This window comes from Piliocolobus tephrosceles, chromosome 19 (assembly GCF_002776525.5).
Source record: "Piliocolobus tephrosceles isolate RC106 chromosome 19, ASM277652v3, whole genome shotgun sequence".
Lineage (NCBI taxonomy): Eukaryota > Metazoa > Chordata > Mammalia > Primates > Cercopithecidae > Piliocolobus > Piliocolobus tephrosceles.
In genome coordinates, this window is record NC_045452.1 from 13,840,372 (window position 1) to 13,865,522 (window position 25,151).

The 25,151-nt window shown below is 49.0% G+C and overlaps 1 protein-coding gene and 1 long non-coding RNA gene across 2 annotated transcripts in view; one reads left to right on the forward strand and one right to left on the reverse strand.

Annotated features, from left to right (window-relative positions):
• Positions 1-6,848, forward strand: part of LOC111521808 — a 9,812-nt gene extending 2,964 nt beyond the window's left edge. Inside the window, exon 3 of the long non-coding RNA XR_002725075.1 lies at positions 6,796-6,848. This is a non-coding gene — a long non-coding RNA (uncharacterized LOC111521808). The remainder of the gene's footprint in view (positions 1-6,795) is intronic.
• Positions 6,849-15,123: 8,275 nt separating this feature from the next.
• Positions 15,124-20,695, reverse strand: C19H22orf24 (chromosome 19 C22orf24 homolog). Its single transcript, XM_031934642.1, is given in 3 exon segments — positions 15,124-16,867; positions 20,416-20,544; positions 20,546-20,695. Coding segments are annotated over 3 exon segments (297 nt in total). The 3' UTR covers positions 15,124-16,849.
• Between the last annotated feature and the right edge of the window lie 4,456 nt (positions 20,696-25,151).

A 25,151-nucleotide genomic window follows, 5' to 3' on the forward strand; every position in this document is an offset into this window, starting at 1 on the left:
GCTCACTGCAAGCTCCGCCTCCTGGGTTCATGCCATTCTCCTGCCTCAGCCTCCCGAGTAGCTGGGACTACAGGCGCTCGCCACCACGCCCGGCTAATTGTGTGTTTTTTTTTAGTAGAAACGGGGTTTCACTGTGTTAGCTAGGATGTTCTCAATCTCCTGACCTCATGATCTGCCCGCCTCGGCCTCCCAAAGTGCTAGGATTACAGGCGTGAGTCACCGCGCCCTGCCCAGGAATGTATTCTTATAGCAACCAGCATGCCCTCTTTAAAATACAGAACAGGCAAGCCTGTAATCCCAGCACTTTGGGAGGCCGAGACGAGCGGATCACGAGGTCAGGAGATCGAGACCATCCTGGCTAACACGGTGAAACCCCCGTCTCTACTAAAAAATACAAAAAGCTAGCCGGGCGAGGTGGCGGGCGCCTGTAGTCCCAGCTACTCGGGAGGCTGAGGCAGGAGAATGGCGTAAACCCGGGAGGCAGAGCTTGCAGTGAGCTGAGATCAGGCCACTGCACTCCAGCCTGGGCGACAGAGCGAGACTCCGTCTCAAAAAATAAATAAATAAATAAATAAAAATTAAAAATAAAAATAAAAATAAAATACAGAACAGGCCAGGTGTGGTGGCTCACGCCTGTAATCCCAACACTTTGGGAGGCTAAGGCAGGCAGATCACCTGAGGTCAGGAGTTCAAGACCAGCCTGGCCAACATGGCAAAACCCCATCTTTTTTTTTTCTTTTTTTTTTCTTTTTTTTTTTTTGAGACGGAGTCTTGCTCTGTCGCCCAGGCTGGAGTACAGTGGCGCGATCTCGGCTCACTGCACGCTCCGCCTCCCGGGTTCACGCCATTCTCCTGCCTCAGCCTCCGGAGTAGCTGGGACCACAGGCGCCTGCCACCATGCCCGGCTAATTTTTTGTATTTTTAGTAGAGACGGGGTTTCACCGTGTTAGCCAAGATGGTCTTGATCTCCTGACCTCGTGATCCACCCACCTCGGCCTCCCAAAGTGCTGGGATTACAGGCATGAGCCACCACGCCCGACCAACGAAACCCCATCTTTACCTAAAATACAAAAATTAGCCAGGTATGTTGTCACGTGCCTGTAGTCCCAGCTACTCAGGAAGCTGAAGCAGGAGAATCACTGGAACCCAGGATGTGGAGGTTGCAGTGAGCCAAGATCACACCACTGTACTCTAGCCTGAGGGACAGAGTGAGACTGTCTCAAACTAACAGACAAACATAGAACAGGTGGTATCATTCCCCTGCTTGAAGTTCCTTCAGCAACTTCCCATCAATTCAGGATGAAACCTCAACTCCTTGCCAGGGCCCATAAGGCCCTGTGAGGCCTGCCTAAGCTTCTGGAAGTTTCCATTCTCCAATCTTATCTCCTCCTGCTCACTCAGAATGATGCAGCTTTTCCTGTTTTTTGTTCCGTGAACACCCCAAGGCTGCTCCTGCTTCAGGGCCTTTGCACGTCTCTTCCCTCTTCTTGGATTCCCTCTTCCCAAGATTGTGACTTGGTTGGTTCCTCATTGTGGGTGTCACTCGTTGCCTTCTCAGAAAGGCCTTCCCTGACCACCCTGTCTAGAAAGCACCACCTCTGTGTCCTCTTGTCTCTTCCCCATAGCCCTTAACATCATCTAAAATTTTCTGCATTATCTGCCTGCTTCTGCATTGTCTTTTTCTGCTCACTGGAATGTAAGTGCTGGGATTGGTTTTGGTCCCTGCTATAGCCTCAGTGTGCCTAGCACGTAGCAGGCACTCCATGCATGCATGCTTATTGACAGAACAAACCACATGGATTAAGGGCCTAAGTTACAAACCAAGTTTCTTTCAAGTTGTTGTCCCTCAAACTCTTTCTTTTTTTTTTAAGACAGAGTCTTGCTGTGTTGCCCAGTCTGCAGTGCAGTGGTATGATCTCTGCTCACTGCTATCTCTGTCTCCCCAGCTCAAGCATTTCTCCTGCCTCAGCCTCCTGAGTAGCTATGATTACAGGCGCCTGCCACCACGCCCAGCTAATTTTTTTTTTTTCAGACAGAGTCTTTCCTGTCGCACAGGCTGGAGAGCAGTGGTGCAATCTCAGCTCACTGCAACCGCCACCTCCTGGGTTCAAGCAATTCTCCTGCCTTAGCCTCCTTAGTAGCTGGGATTACAGGTGCGCACCACCACGCCTGGATAATTTTTTGTATCTTTAGTAGAGACGGGGTTTCTCCATGTTGGCCAGGCTGGTTTCAAACTCCTGACCTCATGATCTGCCCACCTTGGTCTCCCACAGTGCTGGGAGTACAGGCCTGAACCACCGTGCCCGGCCTAATTTTTGTATTTTTAGTAGAGATGGGGTTTCGCCATGTTGGCCAGGCTGGTCTCAAACTCCTGACCTCAAATGATCCACCTGCCTCAGCCTCCCAAAGTGCTGGGATTACAGGGGTGAGCCACCACACCCGACCCCAAACCCTCTTTTATAGCACTTCCCTGTCCTGTGACTTATTTAAGAGAGTAATTTTTTTAGGTGCCCAGAGATCACTCACTTATCTGCCAGCCCTACCATCTACTGTGTGACCTTGGGTGAGTTTGTCTGTCTGTGCCTCAGTTCTGTCAGCTGTAAAATGGGAATAACAATGTCCACTTCATCGTATATAGCGTTTAGTAACATGACCTCTCTCTTATTTTGGAGACAGTCTTGCTCTGTCGCCCAGGCTGGAGTGCAATGGCGCGATCTCAGCTCACTGCAACCTCCACCTCCAGCATTGAAGCATTTCTCCTGCCTCAGCCTCCCAAGTAGCTGGGACCACAGGCGCCTGCCACCACGCCCAGCTAATTTTTTGTATTTTTTGTAGAGACTGGGTTTCACTGTGTTAACCAGGATGGTCTGGATCTTCTGACCTTGTGATCCACCCGCCTCAGCCTCCCTAAGTGCTGGGATTAGAGGCGCCCAGCCTAGTAACATGAGCTCTCTTACTATTATTACTACTATAATTACTTTTAGAGAGAAGGTCTCCCTCTGTCACCAAGGCTGAGGAGCAGTGGCATGATCGTAGCTCACTGCAGCCTGAAACACCTGAGCTCAAGCAGTGCTCCCGCCTCAGCCTCCCAAAGTGCAGTGATTATAGATGTGAGCCACCTGTGCCCAGCCACTTATTATTATTATTATTTTATTATTATTATTATTTTTGAGACGGAGTCTCGCTCTGTCGCCCAGGCTGGAGTGCAGTGGCCGGATCTCAGCTCACTGCAAGCTCTGCCTCCCGGGTTCACGCCATTCTCCTGCCTTAGCCTCCCAAGTAGCTGGGACTACAGGCCCCCGCCACCTAGCCCGGTTAGTTTTTTGTATTTTTAGTAGAGACAGGGTTTCACCATGTTAGCCAGGATGGTCTTGATCTCCTGACCTCATGATCCGCTCGTCTCGGCCTCCCAAAGTGCTGGGATTACAGGCTTGAGCCACTGCGCCCGGCCCACTTATTATTTTTTAATCATTATAGTTTTGTTTTGTTTTTGAGACGGAGTCTCGCTCTGTTGCCCAGGCTGGAGTGCAGTGGTACGATCTTGGCTCACTGCTAGCTCTGTCTCCCGGGCTCAAGCAGTTCTCCTACCTCGGGCTCAGGAGTAGCTGGGATTACAGGCATGCACCACCATGCCTGGATAATTTTTTTATTTTAGTAGAGACAGGGTTTTGCCATATTGCCCAGGCTGGTCTCAAACTCCTGACCTTAAGTGATCCGCCTACCTCAGCCTCCCAAAGTGCTGGGATCACAGGCGTGAGCCACCATGCCCAATCATTCTTTTTATTACCACCACTATCATTATCAGTTTGACTTCTGGAAGAGGCAGCTGTTGTTTCCTCTCTGCCTTCAAGTAATAATACTTATGCCACTTTTCACATTCAATGCCCTTCAGTGGCTTCCTGTTTCACTCAAGAAAAGGAGAAAACCCCACCTACCTATCCAGCAACATGTGAGCCTCCACCTGCCTCTCCAGCCTCATCTTGCATGCTCTTTCCTGTTGCTCACTGCCCTGCAGTCATACCAGCGTCACTGCAGTTCTTCATGTGATTTATGTTCATTCCACACCAAGCACTCTGCCTGGAATCTGCTTTCCCTCCTTCTTCACCTGGTGAATGCATACTCTTCCTTCTTCCTTTTCTTTTTTTTTTTTTTTTTAATTATTATTATACTTTAAGTTCTAGGGTACATGTGCGTAACATGCAGGTTTGTTACATATGTATACTTGTGCCATGTTGGTGTGCTGCACCCATCAACTCGTCAGCACCCATCAATTCGTCATTTATATCAGGTATAACTCCCAATGCAATCCCTCCCCCAACTCTTCCTTCTTTCAATCTCAGCTTGGCCATTACTATGTCAGCCTTCCATGACCACTAACTAGGGGAACCCTCCTTATATCACACTCTCAGAGTAATACATGCCTCTTCTGTAGCCTTCATCACAGCCATCAGTTTAAACTTATTCCTTCCACTTGAATTAATGTCAGCCTTTTCTAATCAATGCTAAGCTCCATGGGAACAAAGACCAAATCATTCTTTGCTCACCTTAGTACTCTTAACATTAGAACAGTGCCTTGCACATAGAAGATATTCAGTAAATATTAAATAAATGAAAGAACGAGTAATGAGAAAGCCTTTGGGTTAGAGGGTCATCCTTCAGACCAAGCCCAAAACTTCCCCAAGAGAAAATCTGCTGCCTTTGAAGAAAACCAGCTTTTCTCACTGGCCTCCTGCCATGGGACATAAACAGCCTTCTTGACTTCCAGTGAGTTCTGCTGGCTGGAGATGTGACCTTGGGTGGTCACAGGGTACCCGTGGAGTAGGAAAAACCTTTGCCCCTCTAAGCTGAGATAGAAACTGGATATGAAACCACAGTGCAATGGAGAAGTCTGTCTCACTTCCTGAGCTCAGCCATTTCTCAGTGCCAGGCACTTTCAGCTGTTCCTTCCCTCTTCAAACAGGGTCACTTACTGTGTTCTGATGGTGGAATCCTCTACTTTGGTTTTTCTGGCCAGCAGTGTTTTCTTTAATGGGTTGGAGCAAAGGTTCTCAAAGGCCTACAGACCTGGGCCAGTCCCCCACAGAGTCAGCACCAGGACATGGTGAAATGAGAGGAACAGGGACAAAGTCAGGAATTTTCATAAAGATAAATTAATTCTGAAGTTGTCTGCCCTACTTTTTTCTGTGTCAGGATGCCCTTTCTTTTATGAAACAAGGGTGCTAGGAGTTGGCCATTTTTTTCAATGTCCTTATTTGTCAAAATCACCTATTTAATTTTCTTTTGAAACTTACTGGTCTGTGGACGGTGGCTGAGCCAGGATGAGAACTTGGGTTTTGTAGTTCCAGGTTCGTAGTCTCTCCCCTCTCCTGCCCCTCCCTGGAGAGGATCAGATGCAGGGGATACAGGAGGGCTGGCTATAAATTATTGACAGGCTGCCATGTGGAAGAGGGGAAGCACTTGTTCTGTAACCAGGGAGTAGAGTCAGGGTCACTGGGTAGCAGTTTCAGAGGGGCATATTTCAACTGGGCAAGAATAAACTCCTTGACAGGTAGAAATTCAACAATAGAATGGGCTACCTCACCCAGGCGTGGTCAGGCATGGGTGTAGCAGCCATATTTGGGCTGTTGGAGGGACTATCCCAGACTGGGGATACTGGTTAAGGATTTTGGCCTTGGATTCAAATCAGCCTGGGTTTCAGCACTAGTTTTACCACCTTTTATCTGTGTGACCCAGGGCAAATCAGTTTCCTGCTATTTAAAATCGGGGTAAATCACGCCTCCCTCAGAGTCCTGTGAGGATTGAAAGAAGAGGTGCCAGCCGGGCATAGCGGCTCACGCTTGTAATCCCAGTGCTTTGGGAGGCCAAGATGGGAGGATTGCTTGAGCTTAGGAGTTTGAGACCAGCCTTGGCAACATAGTGAGACCTCGTCTCTACTAAAATAATAGTAATGATAATAATAATAAACTGGGCATAGTGGCACATGCCTATAGTCTCAGCTACTCGGAAGGCTGAGGTGGAGAATTGCTTGAGGCCGGGAAGTCAGCTGCAGTGAGCCACGATCGCGTCACTGCACCCCAGCCTGGGCGACAGAGTGAGACCCTGTTTCAAAAATAAAAGAAAGAAGGGGTGCCCAGGCCACAAAAGGGTGTTTTGTGAGATGTGGGCACATTCCTGGCACATATGTCTCCAGGGAGTTTACTAATTCCTGGGGAATAAGGAATGCCACTCTCTGGTGGAGAGGAAGAAACTCACAGAGCCTGGGTGACAGAGCAAGACTCCGTCTCAAAAAAATGTATAAATAGAAAAAGAAAAAGAAAAGCAGTTTAGGCTGGGCGCGGTGGCTCAAGCCTGTAATCCTAGCACTTTGGGAGGCCGAGACGGGCGGATCACGAGGTCAGGAGATCGAGACCATCCTGGCTAACGTGGTGAAACCCCGTCTCCACTAAAAAGTACAAAAAAACTAGCCGGGCGAGGTGGCGGGCGCCTGTAGTCCCAGCTACTAGGGAGGCTGAGGCAGGAGAATGGCATAAACCCGGGAGGCAGAGTTTGCAGTGAGCTGAGATCCAGCCACTGCACTCCAGCCTGGGCGACACAGTTCTGAGGACAGGAGATCAGCCAAGGACTGACTGACCAGGGAGGAATCCTTGGAGAAGGCCACACCGAAGCTGAACTTTGAGACACCATCAGGCTTCTGGTTTCTTCTACTGGATTAGTAGACAAAAAGGAGTGAGAGCTTCTCAGGAGAGCCTACAGTGGTCTCTGGCACAGAATAGTAAAACAATTTTTGTTTTTTAGACAGAGTCTCACTTTGTCACCTGGGCTGGAGTGCAGTGGCATGATCTCAGCTCACCACAACCTCGATCTCCCAGGTTCAAGAAATCCTCCTGCTTCAGCCCCCCCAGGGTAGCTGGGGCTACAGGTATGTACCACCATGCCTAGCTAATTTTTGTATTTTTTTGTATAGATGAGGTTTTGCCATATTGACAGGGTTGCTCTCAAACTCCTGAGCTCAAGCGATCCGCCGTGGCCTCCCACAGTGCTGGGATTACAGGCATGAGCCACTGTGCCTGGCCAAATAGTAAATGTTAATTAGAAGTAGCTGTTATTATTATCTAAGTTTCAAGGGTGTTTCAAGGGCATGGAAATACCTCTTTCTTTGGGTTCCCACAGCACTGTGGGCATATTCCTGGCACATCAGATATGCTTGGTGTATGTTGAATGAACAGGTGGAAGACTAGTTGGCCACAGACTAGAGGGAGATATGATTAGATCTAAGTAAGCTAGGAAAAATGGGAGCATCCATCTCTCTATACACCCATCCATCCATCCATATATCCATCTATCTCCATCCACCCACACATTCATCCATCCACCTATATATCCAACTCCTTTTCATCCAAACATCCATCCATCCATCCATCCATATATACATCCATCTATCCATTCATGCATCTATACATATATCTATTCATCAAATTCTTGTCCATCCATCCATCCACATATTTATCCAACTCTTGTTCATCCAAACATCCATCCATCCATCTACCCATCCATCCATTCTCCATGCATCCATCCATCCGTATATATACATACATACACTCATTCACCCATCTATACATCCATCCATCCATATACCTATTTATCTAATTCCTGTACATCCATGCATCCATCCATCCATTCATCCACCTATTTAACTCCTGTTCATCCAAACATTCATTCATTCATCCATATACCCATCCATCCATACACCTACTGATCCAGCTCATGTTCGTCTAAACATCCATCCATCCATCCACCCACCCACCTATTCATCCAACTCCTGTCCATCTATCCACCCATCCATCCATCCATCCATCCATCCATCCATGTTTCAAGCAAAGAACAAGATAAAATCACTGCATTCATGAAGTGTGAGGCAGAGCTTACAGATATAAATCAAATAATGGTAAATAAGGGTAAAATTTTAACTATGATAACTGCTACAGACAAAAAGGGCACATGGTGCTGGGAGAGTCCATCACAGGGCAATCTGACCTAGTCATGAAGGTCAGCAATGGCTCCCCAAGTGACCATAGAACTGAGGGCTACAGGGTGAGCAGGATTAAACAGAAGAATTGGGGAGGAAAAAATGTTCAGGAAGAAAGGGAAGGGCATGCACAGGGCAAGATAAAGTCGGGAAGTAGGCCTGACCATGCAGTGCTCTTGGGCATGCTGAAGATTTTGATTTTTATTCTTAGAGGTTCTAAGCAAGGAGCAGGTGACAGGATCAGATTTGTATTTTTAAAAGATTATTTTGGCTGTGGTTATAGAAGATGGAAGCGGGGGATGGGATGAGCAAGTGTGAAAGCCGGAGGCCTGTGGGAAGCCAATGTAGATGTCCAGGAAATTCATGATGGAAACTTGGACTGGGGAGGTGATGGGGGCGGGGAGGAGTGGATGGACTTGGGGGCCATTTAGGAGACAAAATGGACGTGATTGGGCCATGGGTTTTATGGGAAGGATAAGGGTGAGGGAGTTATCCAGGATGACACCCAGGTTTCTGGATAGAACTGTTGCCAGGCAACAGAAAGAAAGCCAGAAGGGAGTGGGTAAGGGGTGGGACACACTTTCCCTTGCAGTTGTTTTTATGCCTGTGTTTGCAAAATAAAGGGTGTTGGAGGTGTGGGCGTGCACAGCTCCCTGACTGCCCACCCAAGGATAAGAAGACTGGTTTAAGAAAATTGCATGTTGCAGGGTAAAGGGATCTAGGTCTTCTACTCTGGGCTCTGCATGCAGGTAGCTGTGTGACTACACTCCTGTGGCCCGGGGCTCTGAAACAGACATCCCTCCTTGTCTGGCAATTTCATGGCAAGAAGCAGCCTGAGTCTTATTTGTCCACTCATACTATTTACAGGACTCCTCCTTGGGAAGTTATTTCTTGTAGATCCACTTTATCCAGAGCCTGAGGGTGAAAAAGCATCAAGTCTAGAATGTGAGATCTGAAAGGAATCACAGAGCCCATTTTCCCAATCTTCTAATTTTACACTGGGGCAGCCCCTGTGTCTGACCCATGTCTCTATGCTACTCCACTACATTGCCTGCAGGAAGAGAGGTTAAGGAGTTTGTCCAAAGCCACAAAACTATTGGGATTAAGGAGGTGACCCCACATTCCTTTTCTTACGTTGGGGGTGGGGATTTTTCTGCAGTCTGCAGTTATTTCCTAGGACAGATGGGGCTAGGTAGAGCTGTGGGGATGAGCTAAGATCATAAACACAGGTGGTGTTGAGCATCTGGGGGAATAATTCATCTGAAGCTGTGCCCTGCTGAGCTTGAGTCCTTTCTGACTCTTCAAAGGTTCTTCTTGTTATGCACCCCATCGTGACTCCTGAATATCCTCTTGGGGTTGCAAGATGCTCTTTGCAAAAAAAAAAAAAAAAAAAAAGGAATGCAGAAAACCCAGCCCACCTCCTGAAAATGAGACATAGAGACAAAAAACATGGTTTGAACCTCACTGCTGAGGTTTCCATGGTGGCTCCACTCGGCTGCCCTTCCCATTGGCTAGGTGTCCTGCTCCAGCTTTAGCAACAGAGACTCAGATACTCATCTCCTTCCTGATTGGCCAGGCTGTGCTGCAGTGCCATGGTAACAGAGGCAGGGGGACCAGTCCCTGCAGAACAACTTGAGTCACCATCTACCTGGGGTGGGCTGAGATCCAGAGGACTGCTTGTGGGGGATGGAAGGAGGAACAGGTAGCCCCCACCTAAGCTCACAGTCAGGTGGGGACCTCCCCACCACCAGTTGCCCAGGGGTTTTTGGGGCTGGTGGGCTTCTCCTCCTCATCTTGTCTACCCTGTATCTTGTAGCTTCTTCCAGCCTTTTCTTGCTCCACAGGTCCTGTCTCCTTCAGAAGAAAAATCATACCACTAGCAGTGCCAGGGGTTAACTCATTTGCCCAAAGTCATGCAAGTTACTAATAAAAGCCAGGGTTTGAACTTATATTTATATTGCCTGGTTTAAAGGCTTTAGAGGGGCTTTGCTAGAGAATCCAGGGGTCCTTTCAGTTTTCATATCTATCCCCTTTTTATTCACCAAACAGCAAATGCATTTCAAAACACTCTTTCATCTAAATTAGCTCATCAGCTCAACAACCCTATGAGTTCGGTAAGTCAGAGATGAATGACCCATTTTATAGATGAGGACACTAGAGCCCAGAGAAAGCAAATGATTTGTTCCATGTCACACAGCACATTAGTGCCAGAGCCGGGCCTTTAACCCAGGCCTTCTGAATCCTTGTCAGGGCTCTACCTCCAAACCACTGACCTATCTATACCAGTGGGGTTCCAGGAGGATTGGAGGCCCTCTGAGGGCTTATCTGAGTGGTCATCTCATCTGTTAGAGAAGCCAGTTAGAATCAGGCAGTCCATTGTGGACCAAGGGTTCATACCATAGCCCTAGTCTCGGCCAGGCAACCCCTAAATGTGGCCCTGGTCTCCAGGAAGGGTCTGCATTTAACTGCAAACCTTGCTCTTCCCCTCAACCCCCCTGTGCCAACAGGTGAAGAAGTACTCATAAGCTTACCTACAATCAGTTTTACTGTTTCTGTGTGCGTGAAGCTGTGCTGGGCATGCATACTCTCATTAAATTCTCATCACAACCTTAGGAATTCGGCCTTCACTGTCCAATCCTAATAGATGCAGAAACTGGTGCTTAGGAAGGTCAAGTCACATCCCCAAGGTCACACAGTCATAGAGACGTAATACGAACACAGGTCCACCTAACTTGAAAGTAGCCTGGCTTGAACCGTGGTGATGCTCTCTCTGCTCCCACAGAATGCAGAATGGTAGCTTAAAGAGGTACCCGGATCATACCTGTTATCCCAGCACTTTGGGAGGCCGAGGCAGGTGGATCACAAGGTCAGGAGTTGGAGACCAGCCTGAGCAACATGGTGAAACCCCATCTCTACTAAAAATACAAAAATTAGCCAGGAGTGGTGTCACGCGCCTGTAATTCCAGCTGCTCTGGAGGCTGAGGCAGGAGAATCACTTGAACCTGGGAGGTGGAGACTGCAGTGAACCAAGATCGTGCGACTGAACTCAAGCCTGGGTGACAGAGCGAGACTCCGTCTCAAAAAAATAAAAAAAGAAAAAAGGAGAAAAAGAAGACACCCGGGAGCTGATTCTTTTTCTCTTGGGTATGCATTTTTTCTTCAACTGAAGCTGTGGCTGCTGGACCAATTCCTTGGCACTGGAAAAAGCAGACTCTGAGGACTCTGAGGGACTTGGAAATAGTTGGCCCCTGGGAAGTGACTCGGTGTCCCCAACACTCCCTCCCATTGCCCAGTTTCTCAGCTTGCTGATCTTGCAGAAGGGCGTGGCTGGGCTGCTGGCAATTCGCAGCTGACCTGGAGGAGAGAAGCCCTAGTAACTTCCTTGGCCTGAATCTAAGCCCCTGCTGAAAATGAACATTTTGGCAGTTTCCTTTTCTTTCTACTCAACTTGGGCTCCCTGAAGCTCTTGCCCCTGAAACAGCCCAGCCACCTGGCCTGCCCTCCTACCCTCCCAAGGGCACCGGTTTTGGAAGACACGACCAGGCAGGAGCTCTCACCTGCCACGCTGCTCCCCCAGGCACCACAGCAGCAAGGGGCAGGCACACGATCTCTCCATCAACAGCAATTACGGCAGCTTCTCTGTGCCAGACACCACACACACAGGCTCGAGGGAGATGGCAGGGAACAAACCATTCTGGCCCCTGCCCTCATGGAAATTGCAGCCTCGTGGCGGAAATGCACCGCAGGTCCTTGAGTGAATACATCATGGTTTCATACAGTGATAAATGCCTTGGACAGGATGAAACAGGATAATGGCATAAACAGCAATTGGCGGGGGTTTGAGCGGGGAAGGAAGGGACTGAAGGGGAAGGGAGCAGGCACCTGAATGAGGAGGCAGTTGTCTTGGTTATCTATAGCCGCCTAACAAACCCCCAAACTTAGTGGCTTACAACAACCATTTTCATGAGTCTGGTTGGCCTGAGTGGTTCCTCTGCCCATTTCTCCTGGTCATACTTGCAGCTGCATTCAGTTGGAGTCACAGCTGAGCTGGAAGGTCCAAGAAACCCTCACTCACACATCTGGTGGTTGGCGCTGGCTTTTGGCCAGGGTATCTCAGATCCCTATCACATGGCCTCCATCCTCCAGCTGGTAGACCGGCTGCCTTATGTGGTGGTCTAGGAGCAGCATTCCAAGAGGGGGAAGGCACAAGCTTGCAAGGTCTCTTGAGGCCTAGGCTTCTGAACTCATAAAGGGTCACTTTTGCCACATTCTGTTGTCAGAGCAAGTCACAAGCCCTGCCCAGATTCAAAGGGCAGGTAAAGGGATGCCACTTCTTGATGGGGGGGTAGCAGCAAAATATTTGTGATCTTATTTATGGGACATGATCGGCCGGGTGTGGTGGCTCACGCCTGTAATCCCAGAACTTTGGGAGGCCAGGGCGGGCAGATCATTTGAGGCCAGGAGTTCAAGACCAGCCTGGCCAACATGGTGAAACTCCATCTTTGTATTTTATAAATTTATAAATATTATATTTTATATGAAAAGAGACATGATCTACATTGCAGATAGTAACAAAAATGATTTTGAAGTGTACCAAAGTTGTGATTAGTAAGAAATCTTTTTTATTTTTTTTATTTTTTGAGACAGGGTCTCACTCCCTTTCCCACACTGGAGTGCAGTGGCACGATCATAGCTCACTGCACCCCCAAGCTCCCAGGCTCAAACAGTCCTCCTGCCTTCACCTCCTGAGTAGGCATGCACCACAACACCGAGTTGATTAAAAAACTGTTTTTTTGTGTACAGATAGGGTCTTGCTCTGTTGCCCAGGCAGAACTGTAGCAACACAACCATAGTTCACTGCATCCTCAAACTCCTCAGCTCAAGCGATCCTCCCACCTGAGCCTCCTGAGTAGCTGGGACTACAGGAGTGTGCCACCCTGCCTGGCTACTTTTTTCTTATTTTTTTGTAGCAATGGGGTCTCACTATGCTGCTCAGACTGGTTTTGAACTCTGCCTGGGGCTGTCCTCCTGCCTTGGCCTCCCAAAGTGCTAGGATTACAGGTGTCAGCCACCATGCCTGGCCTATGTGGCCATCTTTAATATGCGACATCATCCATGTCAAGATCTCTGGGAAGAGTGTTCCAGGCAGAGGAAGAGCAGGTGCAAAGACCCTGGGGTAGGATGGCACCCAGAGACCTGAGCCTTGAACAATGGTGTGATGGTTGATACTGACTGTCAACTTGATTGGACTGAAGGATTCAAAGTATTGATCCTGGGTGTGTCTGTGAGAGTGTTGCCAAAGGATATTAACATTTGACTCAGTGGGCTGGGAAAGGCAGACCCACCTTTAACCTGGGTGGGCACCATCTAATCAGCTGCTAGAATATAAACAGGCAGAAAAAATGTAAACGAGAGACTGGTCTAGCCTCCCAGCCTACATCTTTCTCCTGTGCTGGATGCTTCCTGCCCTCAAACATCAGACTCCAAGTTCTTCAGTTTTGAAACTCGGACTGGCTCTCCTTGCTCCTCAGCCTGCAGACGGCCTATCGTGGGACCTTGTGATCATGTGAGTTAATACATAATAAACTCCCCTTTATATATACATATACATATATACACATATATACATATACATATATACATATACACATATATATGCATATACACATATATACACACATATATATGCCAGTAATTATGTCCCTCTAGAGAACCCTAATACAAATGGGTTCCTCTACTCCCTTAGTTTCCTGTCCTATAAAGTGGGAACTAAGTTTGTCTCCCTGCCTCCTTTATAGGAATACAGTATGTAAGATGCTTTGCTTCAGGGCTGGGTTAGGATTTTGGTTATTGGCCAGTGGCAGGGAGGAGAGGCCAACACAGGAGCTCAGCTTGGCTTCCCCCAAGCTCACCAGCGTTTGTTGAGAAGCACTGTCTGTCAGGAAGACACAGTGCTCAGCACCACAGGTCATAGCAGGGGAGTCTGAGGGTTGCTGATCTTGCCAAGCTTATGGGATAAAAAGATTTGTTTGCTGCCCCAGATGTGACTGAGACATACCAGATGCATCTCAGAAGAAAAGAGCTTCTGAGGGAGTCCTCCCCACAGGGAGGTCTGTGGGGCTCAGGGAAGGCCTGGAGGAGATGGGGTTCCAATAGGACTTGGAGGGGCACACAAGATTTGGCTGAAGGAGGGGAAACTGTTGATAGGAAAAGTGTAAGGGGCTGTGGAATTTAGTAATTCACTGCAACAGATGTTTGCGGAACCCCTGCCGTACCCCACGTGAACAGGACAGATAGAGAGAGGCACTCCTCCACACAGAGGAGATACAACACAGGCCTCGAAAGGAAGTGATGATGCTTCAGAGTCCTGAGGATGAGTCAGGTCAAGCACTGTGCGGCACTGGGAGGAGATGATACCAAGAGGGTTCCAATGAAAGGACATCTGCAAAGGACAGAGAGGGGAAGGAGGGCTTGAGTTTCTCAAGTAAAGGCAACAAGCTGTGTCTGAAGCAGAGGGTCCATGTGGAAGAGAGCGGAGGGATGAGCTCAGGGCCAAACTGGTCTCATGGGCTAACTAAAGACTTCATCCTTTATCCTGGCCAGGCGTGGTGGCTCACACCTGTAATCCCAGCACTTTGGGAGGCCAAGGCAGGCAGATCACTTGAGGCCAGGAGTTTGAGACCAGCCTGGCCAACATGGTGAAATTCTGTCTCTACTATAAATACAAACATTAGTTGGGCATGGTGGCGCGCGTCTGTAGTCTCAGCTACTCAGGAGGCTGAGGCAGGAGAAATGCTTAAACCTGGGAGGCGGAGCTTGCAGTGAGCCGAAATGGTGCCACTGCACTCCAGCCTGGGTGACAGGCTTTTGAGATTTCATCTCAAAGAGAAAGAAAGAAAAAAAAAAGGCTTTGTCCTTCTTCCTGAGGGCAATGTATGTAGGTAGACCAGATTTAGCAAATTAAAATATAGGTTGCCCTGTTAAATTTGGATTTCATATGAACAACAAACAATTTCTGTAGCATGTGTATGCAATATCTGGGACATTCTTATACGAAAATATTATTCATTGTTTATCTGAAGTTTTTTTTTTTTTTTTTTTTTTTTAAGACAGAGTTATACTATGTTGCCCAGGCTGGCCTCAAACTCCTGGCCTCAAGCGATCTTCCTGCCTCAGCCTGCTGAGTAGCACTATGGGTGTGTGCCACCATACTCAGCTTGTAATTCAGTTTTAACTGAGCCTCCTGTATTTTCTCTGGAGACCTTAAGTGTGGGATCACGGAAAGGTTTTAAGCAGGGTGAGGCAAGGTCAGATTTACATTTTGGGAAGCTCCCAGGATTTGTGGGAAAATAGACTGGAGAGAGACCAGGAAGGGGCGGGGGATGAGGTTCCTCCTGTTATCCAGGCCAAAGAAGTGGAGGTCACCACCAGGAATGGGGCCATTGCATCATGTCTTCCAACACATCTGCCTCCTCAACTAGGCATGTGGCCTTGGATAAACCCCAGCTAATGAAGCCCCAGAGGGCTGCAGGCCAGTGAGACCCCAGCTCTGCTGTGTGAGCCGCTGGCATGGTTTGCTCCCTCCCGGATGCCCATCTGCCAAAGGGGCCAGAGGATCAGAGAGATTGTCCATGAGGGCCCTTCTGCTTCTGCTTCCGGGGGCCTCCGCCCATCCTCTCTCTGATACCTCTCCTGGCATGGGCCCACCGGGGTGAAAAGTCCAAACCTGAGATGCTTGGCTCCCAGATCATCCTTCCTGTGCCTCCTTGCTCCTTCTTCCCTCCCGCTATCACTCTGCCCGATGAATGCCTGAAAGGGCCCCGCATCTTCTCTCTCCAACCTCAGGTCCCAGGCTTGGTTTTGGAGAAGGGTCTCAGCCTGTGTTGACAGCCTGCGATGTGTGAAGCTAGGTCTTCGGCATCACTCGTTTTATTGAATCCTCACAGCAGTGCTACAAGGAAACCATCATCCCCATTTCAGAGAGAAGTGGGACTGAGGCTCAGTGGTCCATTTGCTGACCCAGTCACACAGCTGTGCAGGGGGCAAACCTGGAGTGGAGTCCAGGTCTGGCTGGCGCCAGTGCTCTGCCCTCCCACTGTCTCCATGAAATGTACCCAGGAGTCTCTAATCCCCCATTGATTTAGTGCTTGGGCTCGGTCAGCAGTCTTCTTGTTCCACTGCAGGCATGTGCAGCCCCAGCTCTTTCTGAGTTAAGCCAGGGACTGAAATGGGTCGACAGAATGCTCATCTGTTGGAAGCTTTATGGTTTATGAAGCCCTTTCCCATTTGTGCCCTCCTCACAACCCCACGGAGACTCTGCACGGCCCCTCCAGCTCTTGGAGGCTGCATTTTGCCGCAGTGAAGGCCACATTAAATATTAACAGGGCAGCTCCTGGCCCCGCTGTGACGTCAATTACGGGGCCGCTTGGTGAGCGCTGCGGATGCTTTTCCAAGGTGAAGCGGTGACCGGAATTCAGCTGGCTCAAATGGTGTCCCAGGAGGCTGGCTGTCAGGACTCGGAGAAGATGCTGCTAATGTGAGGTGTGGCAGGAATCCAAAAGCTTTCCTCTGATCTTCCTGGCTCCCTCAGGGCCTGGTGGCATCCTGAGGCTGGCGAGATGCATTCAGTCATTTGGCAGGTATTTACTGGGCACCTGCTGTATGCCAAGCACAGTGCGAGGCTCTGGGGAGACGGCTGTGAACGTGATGAGGTCTTTGCCTAGTGGTGCTCCTTGTGTGGTTGAAGAAAGGGAGAAACCCAGCTCTGTGGGCTAGGGCAGGTGCCCGCTCCAGCCTGAGGCCAAGGGATCCTTCCAAAAGAAGTCAGGGTGATACTGAAACCTGAAGAAGGAGCCCAAGTTAGGTAGGGAAAGAGGAGGGGTGAGAGAACAGACATAGAGAATACCTCTTGAGCTCGGATCCTGGTTCTACCTGTTCCTAGCCATTTATCTACAAATTAGGTTCCCACCACGCAGGGTTGTTGTGAGGACCAAATGAAGCCGTTGCTAGTGACAGCACAGTGAGGTGCCCAGTGGCTCGGGGGTAGCTGCTGTGAAAATAGCTCCGGGCCACGCATGGTGGCTCACACTTGTAATCCCAGCACTTTGGGAGGCTGAGGCGAGAGGATCGCTTGCATCCAGGAGTTCAATACCAGCCAGGGCAACATATTGAGACCCTGTCTCTATAAAAAATAGAAAATTGGCCAGGTGTAGTGGTGCACACCTGTAGTCAGTCCCAACTACTTGGGAGGCTGAAGTGGGAGGATCACTTGAGTCCAGGAGGTCAGGGCTGCAATGAGCCAGGATTGTGCCACTGCACCCAGCCTGGGTGACACAGGAAGACCTAGTCTAAAAAAAAAAAGAAGGAAAAGAAAGGAAGGAAAGAAAGGAGGAAAGAAAGAAGGGGAAGGAAGGATGGAAGGAAAGAAAGAGAGAGAGAAAGAAAGGAAGAGACAGAGAGGGAAAGGGAAAGAGAAAAAAAGAAAAGAGAAAAGAAATAGTCTGTGTTTCATATGATTCCTTTGCACTGCCAGGAATTTTTGCCCCCATTTTGTAAGCAGAGAAACTACTGAGGCTCAGAGAGGTCAGAGAGGTGACCCGATATGGCCAGGGTTATTATTGTGGATTAGACCCCAGATTGGACATATGACCCTAGGCTCTGACTTGGGCTTTTTGCCATACTCCATCCACAGGCAACCCAAGCAATTATTTCAGCTCAGTGAGACACAGAATCCCACCAGTGCTTCCCAGTATGAGTTCCTTGGCTGCATGTCCAAGGGTAGTCTCAGCCTTCTTTGTGGTAAGACCACAGCTGTCTGATGCTTAGCCCAGGGTTGGACTTTGGGAGGCCTGGGCAGAGGCTTGATTTCGCTAACCTGCTGTGTGACCATGGGTGAATTACTTTCCCTTTCTGAGCCTCAGTTCCCACAGGGCCAGCTGAATGACCAGCTCTTATTGTCTGGGTCTCTGATCCTCCCAGTAGTGCTGTGGCAAAGGAATTACTTTAAATTCCATATTAAAGATAAAGAACCAGGACAGGCGCGATGGCTCATGCCTGTAATCCCAGCACTTTGGGAGGCTGAGGCAGGCAGATCACTTGAGGTCAGGAGTTCGAGACCAACCTAGCCAATATGGTGAGACCACGTCCGCACAAAAAATACAAAAATTAGCCGGGCATGGTGGTACATGCCTGTAATCTACTCAGGAGGCTGGGGCAAGAGAATTGCTTGAATCTGGGAGGCGGAGTTTGCAGTGAGCCGAAATCACGCCACTGTACTCCAGCTTGGGCAACATGCGAGACACTGTCTCAAAAAAAAAAAAGGAACCAGTGGTCTGAGATGGACAAAGTGGCATACACAAGGCTACACAATTACCAAGTGGGGGCCAGGATTCGGGGACAGCCCGTTGCTGGCAGAGCTGGCCATCAGTCCACCGTGCTGTGCTGCCTCTTGGAGTAAGAAAGCCAAACTGAATTGTCTCCAACATCTTTATTATAGGCCTGTGATTCTGTGAGTTCCCTGCTGCCCCAGGCCTTCAGGGCTCAATGACTTCATGGGGAAGCCATTTCAGGTTAGGCTGGTCCTCCAACTGTCCCCATTTAAAGTAGGTAACAGCCCGGTAGGCAGCACTCCCTCCTTCCCTCAGACACAACCTCATTCCTCCTGAATGAAGAGGTCTAGCGAGGACAGTGACATGCCCTTTTTATTCTCCCCCAACCCCCTCCACCCCGCCTCCGACATGCCCATTTTATGGAAAACTGAAACTCAGAGAGGTCCAACAACTTGCCTGGGTTTCGCCAGCTACTATGGAAGAGCTAGGATTTGAGACTGGGTCTGGTAACTCCAGATCTTGTACTCTGAATAGCTGCAAGCTGGCCAGATTTAACAGGACAGCCCTCCTCCTTCTCTGGGCTCCCTCCCGGCTCCCGCAATTCTGCCTGCCTTCCCCCTTGCTCCCTGCCTTTTCTTGCCTTTCACTCAGCTGTCACTTAGTGTTAGCTGTCAGCTGATTTCAGGTGTTCCCCTTCCTGGGGTAGAAGGGGAGAGGACAGAAGATCTTGGCCACTCACAAAGGGGGCTCTGGTGATGGGAGTTTTGTAATATGCAGAAGGTGTAACCGAATTCAATTCAGCATTCATGGGGCAGTGCCTGGATCCAGGACACTCAGCCAGGCATCCCAGGGGCTCAGATGGTGAATGAAACACAGGCCCCATCCTCCAGTGCTTATAGTCTATTACAAAGGACAGGGCTGCCTCCTAAGGAAGTGGGAAGCAGAAGATGTATGTAACAAAGAGTGTGAACTTTATAGTCAGAAAGACCTGGGTTCAAATCCTAATTCTTCATTTAATAGCAGCGTGACTTTGGGTAAGAGGATGCCTCCCTGAGCTTTAATTTTTCCATCTGTTTAATGGGTGTAAGAGGAATAGCTCCCATGAGGATTAAATGAGACCTTATACTACATTAAATGACAACACATAGTGCTTGATGCCCAGTAGCAAGCCACGGACATTCCTACCAATGTCCCTCTAGGCAGACAGTGGATACCACAGTCACAGTGGGAGTAGGTGGAAGGCGAGAGCACTTCTAAGTTGGAGAAACTTACCTCCTATTTAGAGGAGCTAAGATTTCAGTGGGTATTAAAGGAGTGTAAGAAGCAGAGAATGAGGTGGAGGGATGGGAAAGAACATTCTGGAAACTCACGGGCAGAGTCTGGGAACCTGGTGGGCCTAGTGTGTCCAGGAAGTGGGTGATGACCTTGAGAAGATGGGCCAGGGGCAGGTTATGAAGGGCCAGGTAGAGGAGTTTATATCTTTAAAGAGGGAATGGGTCCTACCCACGACCCCAGGGGGCAGCTCAGTGCTGTCTCTGCAAAGGCCAGCCAGCCTCCTACAGGAGTCGGCCTTCTCGTGTGGCTATGGTCCTCTCAGATCTCTTTATCTCCTGAGTCGGAGCCAGCCTGCCACCATTATCTACAAGAGGATAGAAGGCTATAACAATCTGCTTGCCTCCTACTAACATACTGGGGAGAAAAAGATGTTTTTTAGCATAGTTGCCTGGCAGAGAACCATGGTGAAAATTCAGCGACCCTCTCCCTTGCTTCCCAGGGTACAGTTTCAGCAGCAGCTGATGACAGTTATGCTCATAGCTCAACAGCTAAAAGAATGTTCTCAGGCTCTCTGAAGGTCAGGGGCAGTGGTGGGAAGAACGGTGAAGATGGAGCAGAGCCCCTGCTCTCTGTGCTGTAGCTGGGCAAGACACTTAACCTCCCTGGGACTCAGTTTCCTCATCTGTAAAATCAAAACAATAATACTGACCTTGCCTTAACCAAGAGACAGCATAGTGGCAAACTGCTGGCCCATGGCCTGCTTGCTATGAAGTAGGAGTTCATTACCTTTTTCACTCCAGGTCTTGACATGGTCCAAACGCTTGTCTTTTGAAGCAACCCTGTTGTATCCTCTTGAGTTGTCATGACATTGTCTGCTGGTCTTCCAATGGTGAAATATCCTAGGCTCTCAGAGCTGGAAAAAAAAAGGTACTTTGCCATTCATCATTGTAGCCTCTCATTTCACAGATAAGAAATCCAAGGCTCGGGGCGAAGGAACAGCCTTCTCCAGCTTTCCCAGACCATGCACAACAGCCCCTCCCCCCCCAGCCCACCCAGTGGGAACCATGTGAAAGCTTGAGGCAGTTATTCAGATGGTTCAAGCCAAAAGATCTAGAAAATTCTTGCTAAGAAACACAAGCTCCCAGACCATCTGCAGAACTGAAACAAAAGCCTCTTTCGCCCTCATTTTAACTGCAACTCAATAGGTGTTGGCTTTGCCTTCTCCCCCAGAGCTGAGCTCCTCTGAACAAGCTGGTGGGGGGCGGGCACTGGGACTGGGGCTCTGAGCTCCACCAGCTCATAGAACCAGCTCACAGATTGCAGCTAACAGGACATTTTCGCACTTCTTAATGCCAAAAGCTGCCTTGGGTGCTGGTTTGCTTCCAAGGCGGGCTTTGAAAGACGGGTGGAAGGCTCTAGATGATCCTGAAATCTCTGTGCTCACGATGCTCTTAGTGAAGCAGGGGGTGAGATTTGGTGTCAGCAAAAGGATATTGGGGTGCAAAGTAGATATTGCAAAGTGGAGGTGAGTGGGGAAGGCTTCAGATGACTGCAAGAATTTGACTCTTCTAGGCCTCAGTTTCCTCATCCGTATAGTGGGGCTAACAGCCTTCTTCCAAGTGAGGATGTGGGGAGATAATATGAGAGTAAAGTCTTCATCCTCAAATCAGGCAGAGGGTAAGTGATTAAAAAACAAGAGCCGCTGTCTGTCTATGTTATTGCTGATGGTTTTATTATCATTGGCTGGGTCAGTAAGGTCACCTTGACTGCAGGTGGCCTACAGTGGGAGAAAAAGTTAAAATCTTATCTGAGTGGCATTAATCATTTGTGGACAGGCGGCTACTCCAGCTCAAGATGGTAACCATGCCAACAATGCAAACGCCATCTCTCCAGAACAATATCATGTCTCCTTTGTAATAGGTCCCTTGGTGTCCAGACTTCTCAGCAGCTCAGAGTGTCTCAGAGTATCCAAGATGGGGGGGAAAAAAAAACAACAAAAAAAACAGGATGTGCCTTTTCTGGGTCATCTATTCACTGGGCTCTGGTGGAGGGTTCTGGCAATGCTTTAGAAATGCAGTCCCATGGGCCGGGCACGGTGGCTCAAGCCTGTAATTCCAGCACTTTGGGAGGCCGAGACGGGCGGATCACGAGGTCAGGAGATCGAGACCATCCTGGCTAACACGGTGAAACCCCGTCTCTACTAAAAAAATACAAAAAACTAGCCGGGCGAGGTGGCGGGCACCTGTAGTCCCAGCTACTCGGGAGGCTGAGGCAGGAGAATGGCGTAAACCCAGGAGGTGGAGCTTGAAGTGAGCTGAGATCTGGCCACTGGCCACTGTACTCCAGTCCGGGCGACAGAGCGAGACTCCGTCTCAAAAAAAAAAAAAAAAAAAGAAATGCAGTCCCACGTGAGGAGCAGTCATGACCACTGGCTCTGGGTGGGATGCAGGTGAAGAATTCTTTTTTTTTTTTTGAGCCTTGTTGTCCAGGCTGGAGTGCAATGGCGTGATCTTGGCTCACTGCAACCTCTGCCTCCGGGGTTCAAGCGATTCTCCTGCCTCAGTCTCCCGAGTAGCTGGGATTACAGGTGCCCGCCCCCACGCCCGGCTAAATTTTTGTATTTTTAGTAGAGATGAGGTTTCACCATGTTGGTCAGGCTAATCTCAAACTCCCGACCTCAGGTGATCCACCTACCTTGGCCTCCCAAAGTGCTGGGATTACAGGCGTGAGTCAACATCCCTGGCTTTTTTTTTGAAATGGAGCCTCACTCTGTTGCCCACACTGGATGGAGTGCAATGGTGTGATCTCCGCTCACTGCAACCTCCGCCTCCCAGGTTTATGCGATTCTCCTGTCTCAGCCTCCTGAGTAGCTGGGATTATAGGCACATACCAACACACCTCGTTAATTTTTGTATTTTTAGTAGAGATGGGGTTTTGCCACGTCAGCCAAGGTGGTCTAGAACTCCTGACCTCAGGTGATCCACCCGCCTTGGCCTCCCAAAGGGTTGGGATTACAGGCATCAGCCACCGCGGCTGGCCAGTTTTTCTTTCTTTTTTTTTTTTTTTTTTTTGAGACGGGGTCTCGCTCTGCCGCCCAGGCTGGAGTGCAATGGCCGGATCTCAGCTCACTGCAAGCTCCGCCTCCTAGGTTTAGGCCATTCTCCTGCCTCAGCCTCCCGAGTAGCTGGGACTACAGGCGCCCGCCAAATCGCCCAGCTAGTTTTTTTTTTGTATTTTTTAGTAGAGACGGGGTTTCACCGTGTTAGCCAGGATGGTCTCGATCTCCTGACCTCGTGATCCGCCCGTCTCGGCCTCCCAAAGTGCTGGGATTACAGGCTTGAGCCACCGCGCCCGGCCACAGTTTTTCTTTCTTTTATTTTTTTTTGACAGAGTCTCGTTCTGTCGCCAGGCTGGAGTGCAGTGGCGCGATCTCGGCTTACTGCAACCTCTGCCTCCCGGGTTCAAGCGATTCTTCTGCCTCAGCCTCCCAAGTAGCTGGGACTACAGGCGCCCGCCACCACGCTCAGCTAATTTTTTGTATTTTTAGTAGAGACAGGGTTTCACCATGTTGGCCAGGATGGTCTTGATCTCTTGACCTCATGATCTGCCCACCTCAGCCTCCCGAAGTGCTGGGATTACAGACATGAGTCACCGCGCCTGGCCTGTTTTTCTTTTTTAAAAATATTTTTTGTAGTCCCAACTACTTGGGAGGCCAAGGCAGGAGAATTGCTTGATGAACCTGGAAAGCAGAGGTTGCAGTGAGACGAGATCTTGCCACTGCCCTCCAGCCTGGGTGACAGAGAGAAACTCCATTAAAAAAAAACAAAAAAAACCCCAATATGGGTTTTTTTAATATATAGTATATATATGAGTTTTTTATATCTATAAAATATATATACATATACGTTATATATGTATATATGTTATATAAATATAATATATTTATATATTATAATTATATAACAATATATTATATATCATAATATATGATATGATATATAATATATACAGGACATTTTCGCACTTCTTTTTTTTTTTTTTTTTGAGACGGAGTCTTGCTCTGCCGCCCGGGCTGGAGTGCAGTGGCCGGATCTCAGCTCACTGCAAGCTACGCCTCCCGGGTTTCCGCCATTCTCCTGCCTCAGCCTCCGGAGTAGCTGGGACTACAGGCATCCGCCACCTCGCCCGGCTAGTTTTTTTGTATTTTTAGTAGAGACGGGGTTTCACCGTGTTAGCCAGGATGGTCTCGATCTCCTGACCTTGTGATCCGCCCGTCTCGGCCTCCCAAAGTGCTGGGATTACAGGCTTGAGCCACCGCGCCCGGCCCACATTTTCGCACTTCTTAAGGCCAAAAGCTGCCTTGGGTGTTGGTTTGCTTCCAAGGCGGGCTTTGAAAGGGGGTGGAAGGCTCTAGATGATCCTGAAATCTCTGCACTCAGGATGCTCTTAGTTAAGACACGGGGTGAGATTTTGTGTCAGCAAAAGGATACTGGGGTCGTGATATATATAATATATATATAAATATATAATATATAAAAGTATATCATATTGTATATGTAAATATATATGTGTGTGTGTGTATGTAGGGGTGTGTGTGTGTGTGTATATGTAGGGGTGTGTGTGTGTGTGTTTTGTTTTTGTTTTTTGTAGAACTGGGGTCTTGCTATGTTGCCCAGGCTGGTTTTGAACTCTTGGCCTCATGTGATCGTGCCACCTCAGCCTCCCAAAGCTCTGGGATTATAGGCATGAGCCACTGTGCCAGGCTATTGATCCCTTTTTACAAGTGACTTGCCTGAGGGTACTCAGCTGGTGCACTGGCAGAGTGGGATTTGAACCCAAGACAAGAACCATGTTCTTTCTCAAATCACACCACACACGTGTGTTCAGGAACCCAGGGGAATTTTGTTCTGTTCCCCAAGTGATACCCTGCACTAGGAGAAGACACAGACTTGGCTCCTCTAGTGGGGACCTGCTCTGAGCCCTGAGGCAACAAAGTGTGTTTGACATTAACCACTGACCTCCCTCACCTCGCTCAGGTGCTCTCTTTGAAGTTGTTCGAAGGCCCTGTTTATCAATAGGAGGTATAGCCTTGGGAATAGGTGACCTGTCCCAGGTGGTGACCCTGGTTTTTACTGATGAGGCTCTTGGGCGTTAGCAACTCTCTCCCAAAGGCAAAGAAGATGGGTGCTGGTAAGAGTGTGTGGGACACTCGGTGGGAGGCTTATGTATTCTTTGTATAATCTGAGTGACCCCAACAGGGGAGTCACACTTTGAGCTCTTCTCAGCTGACATCATGGGGCAGTGTGAGGCCCTCAGACTTGGGCGTGTGATGGACCTGAGTTTGAATCCTTGCTTTGCCCATTCCCTGCTGTGTGACTTTGTTCAAACCATGGAACAGCTCTGTGTCAGTTTCCTTATCTGTAAAATGGGAAAGGAGGCCGAGCTCAGTGGCTCACGCCTGTAGTGCCAGCACTTGGGAGGCCGAGGTGGGTGGATAGCTTGAGCTCAGGAGTTCAAGACCA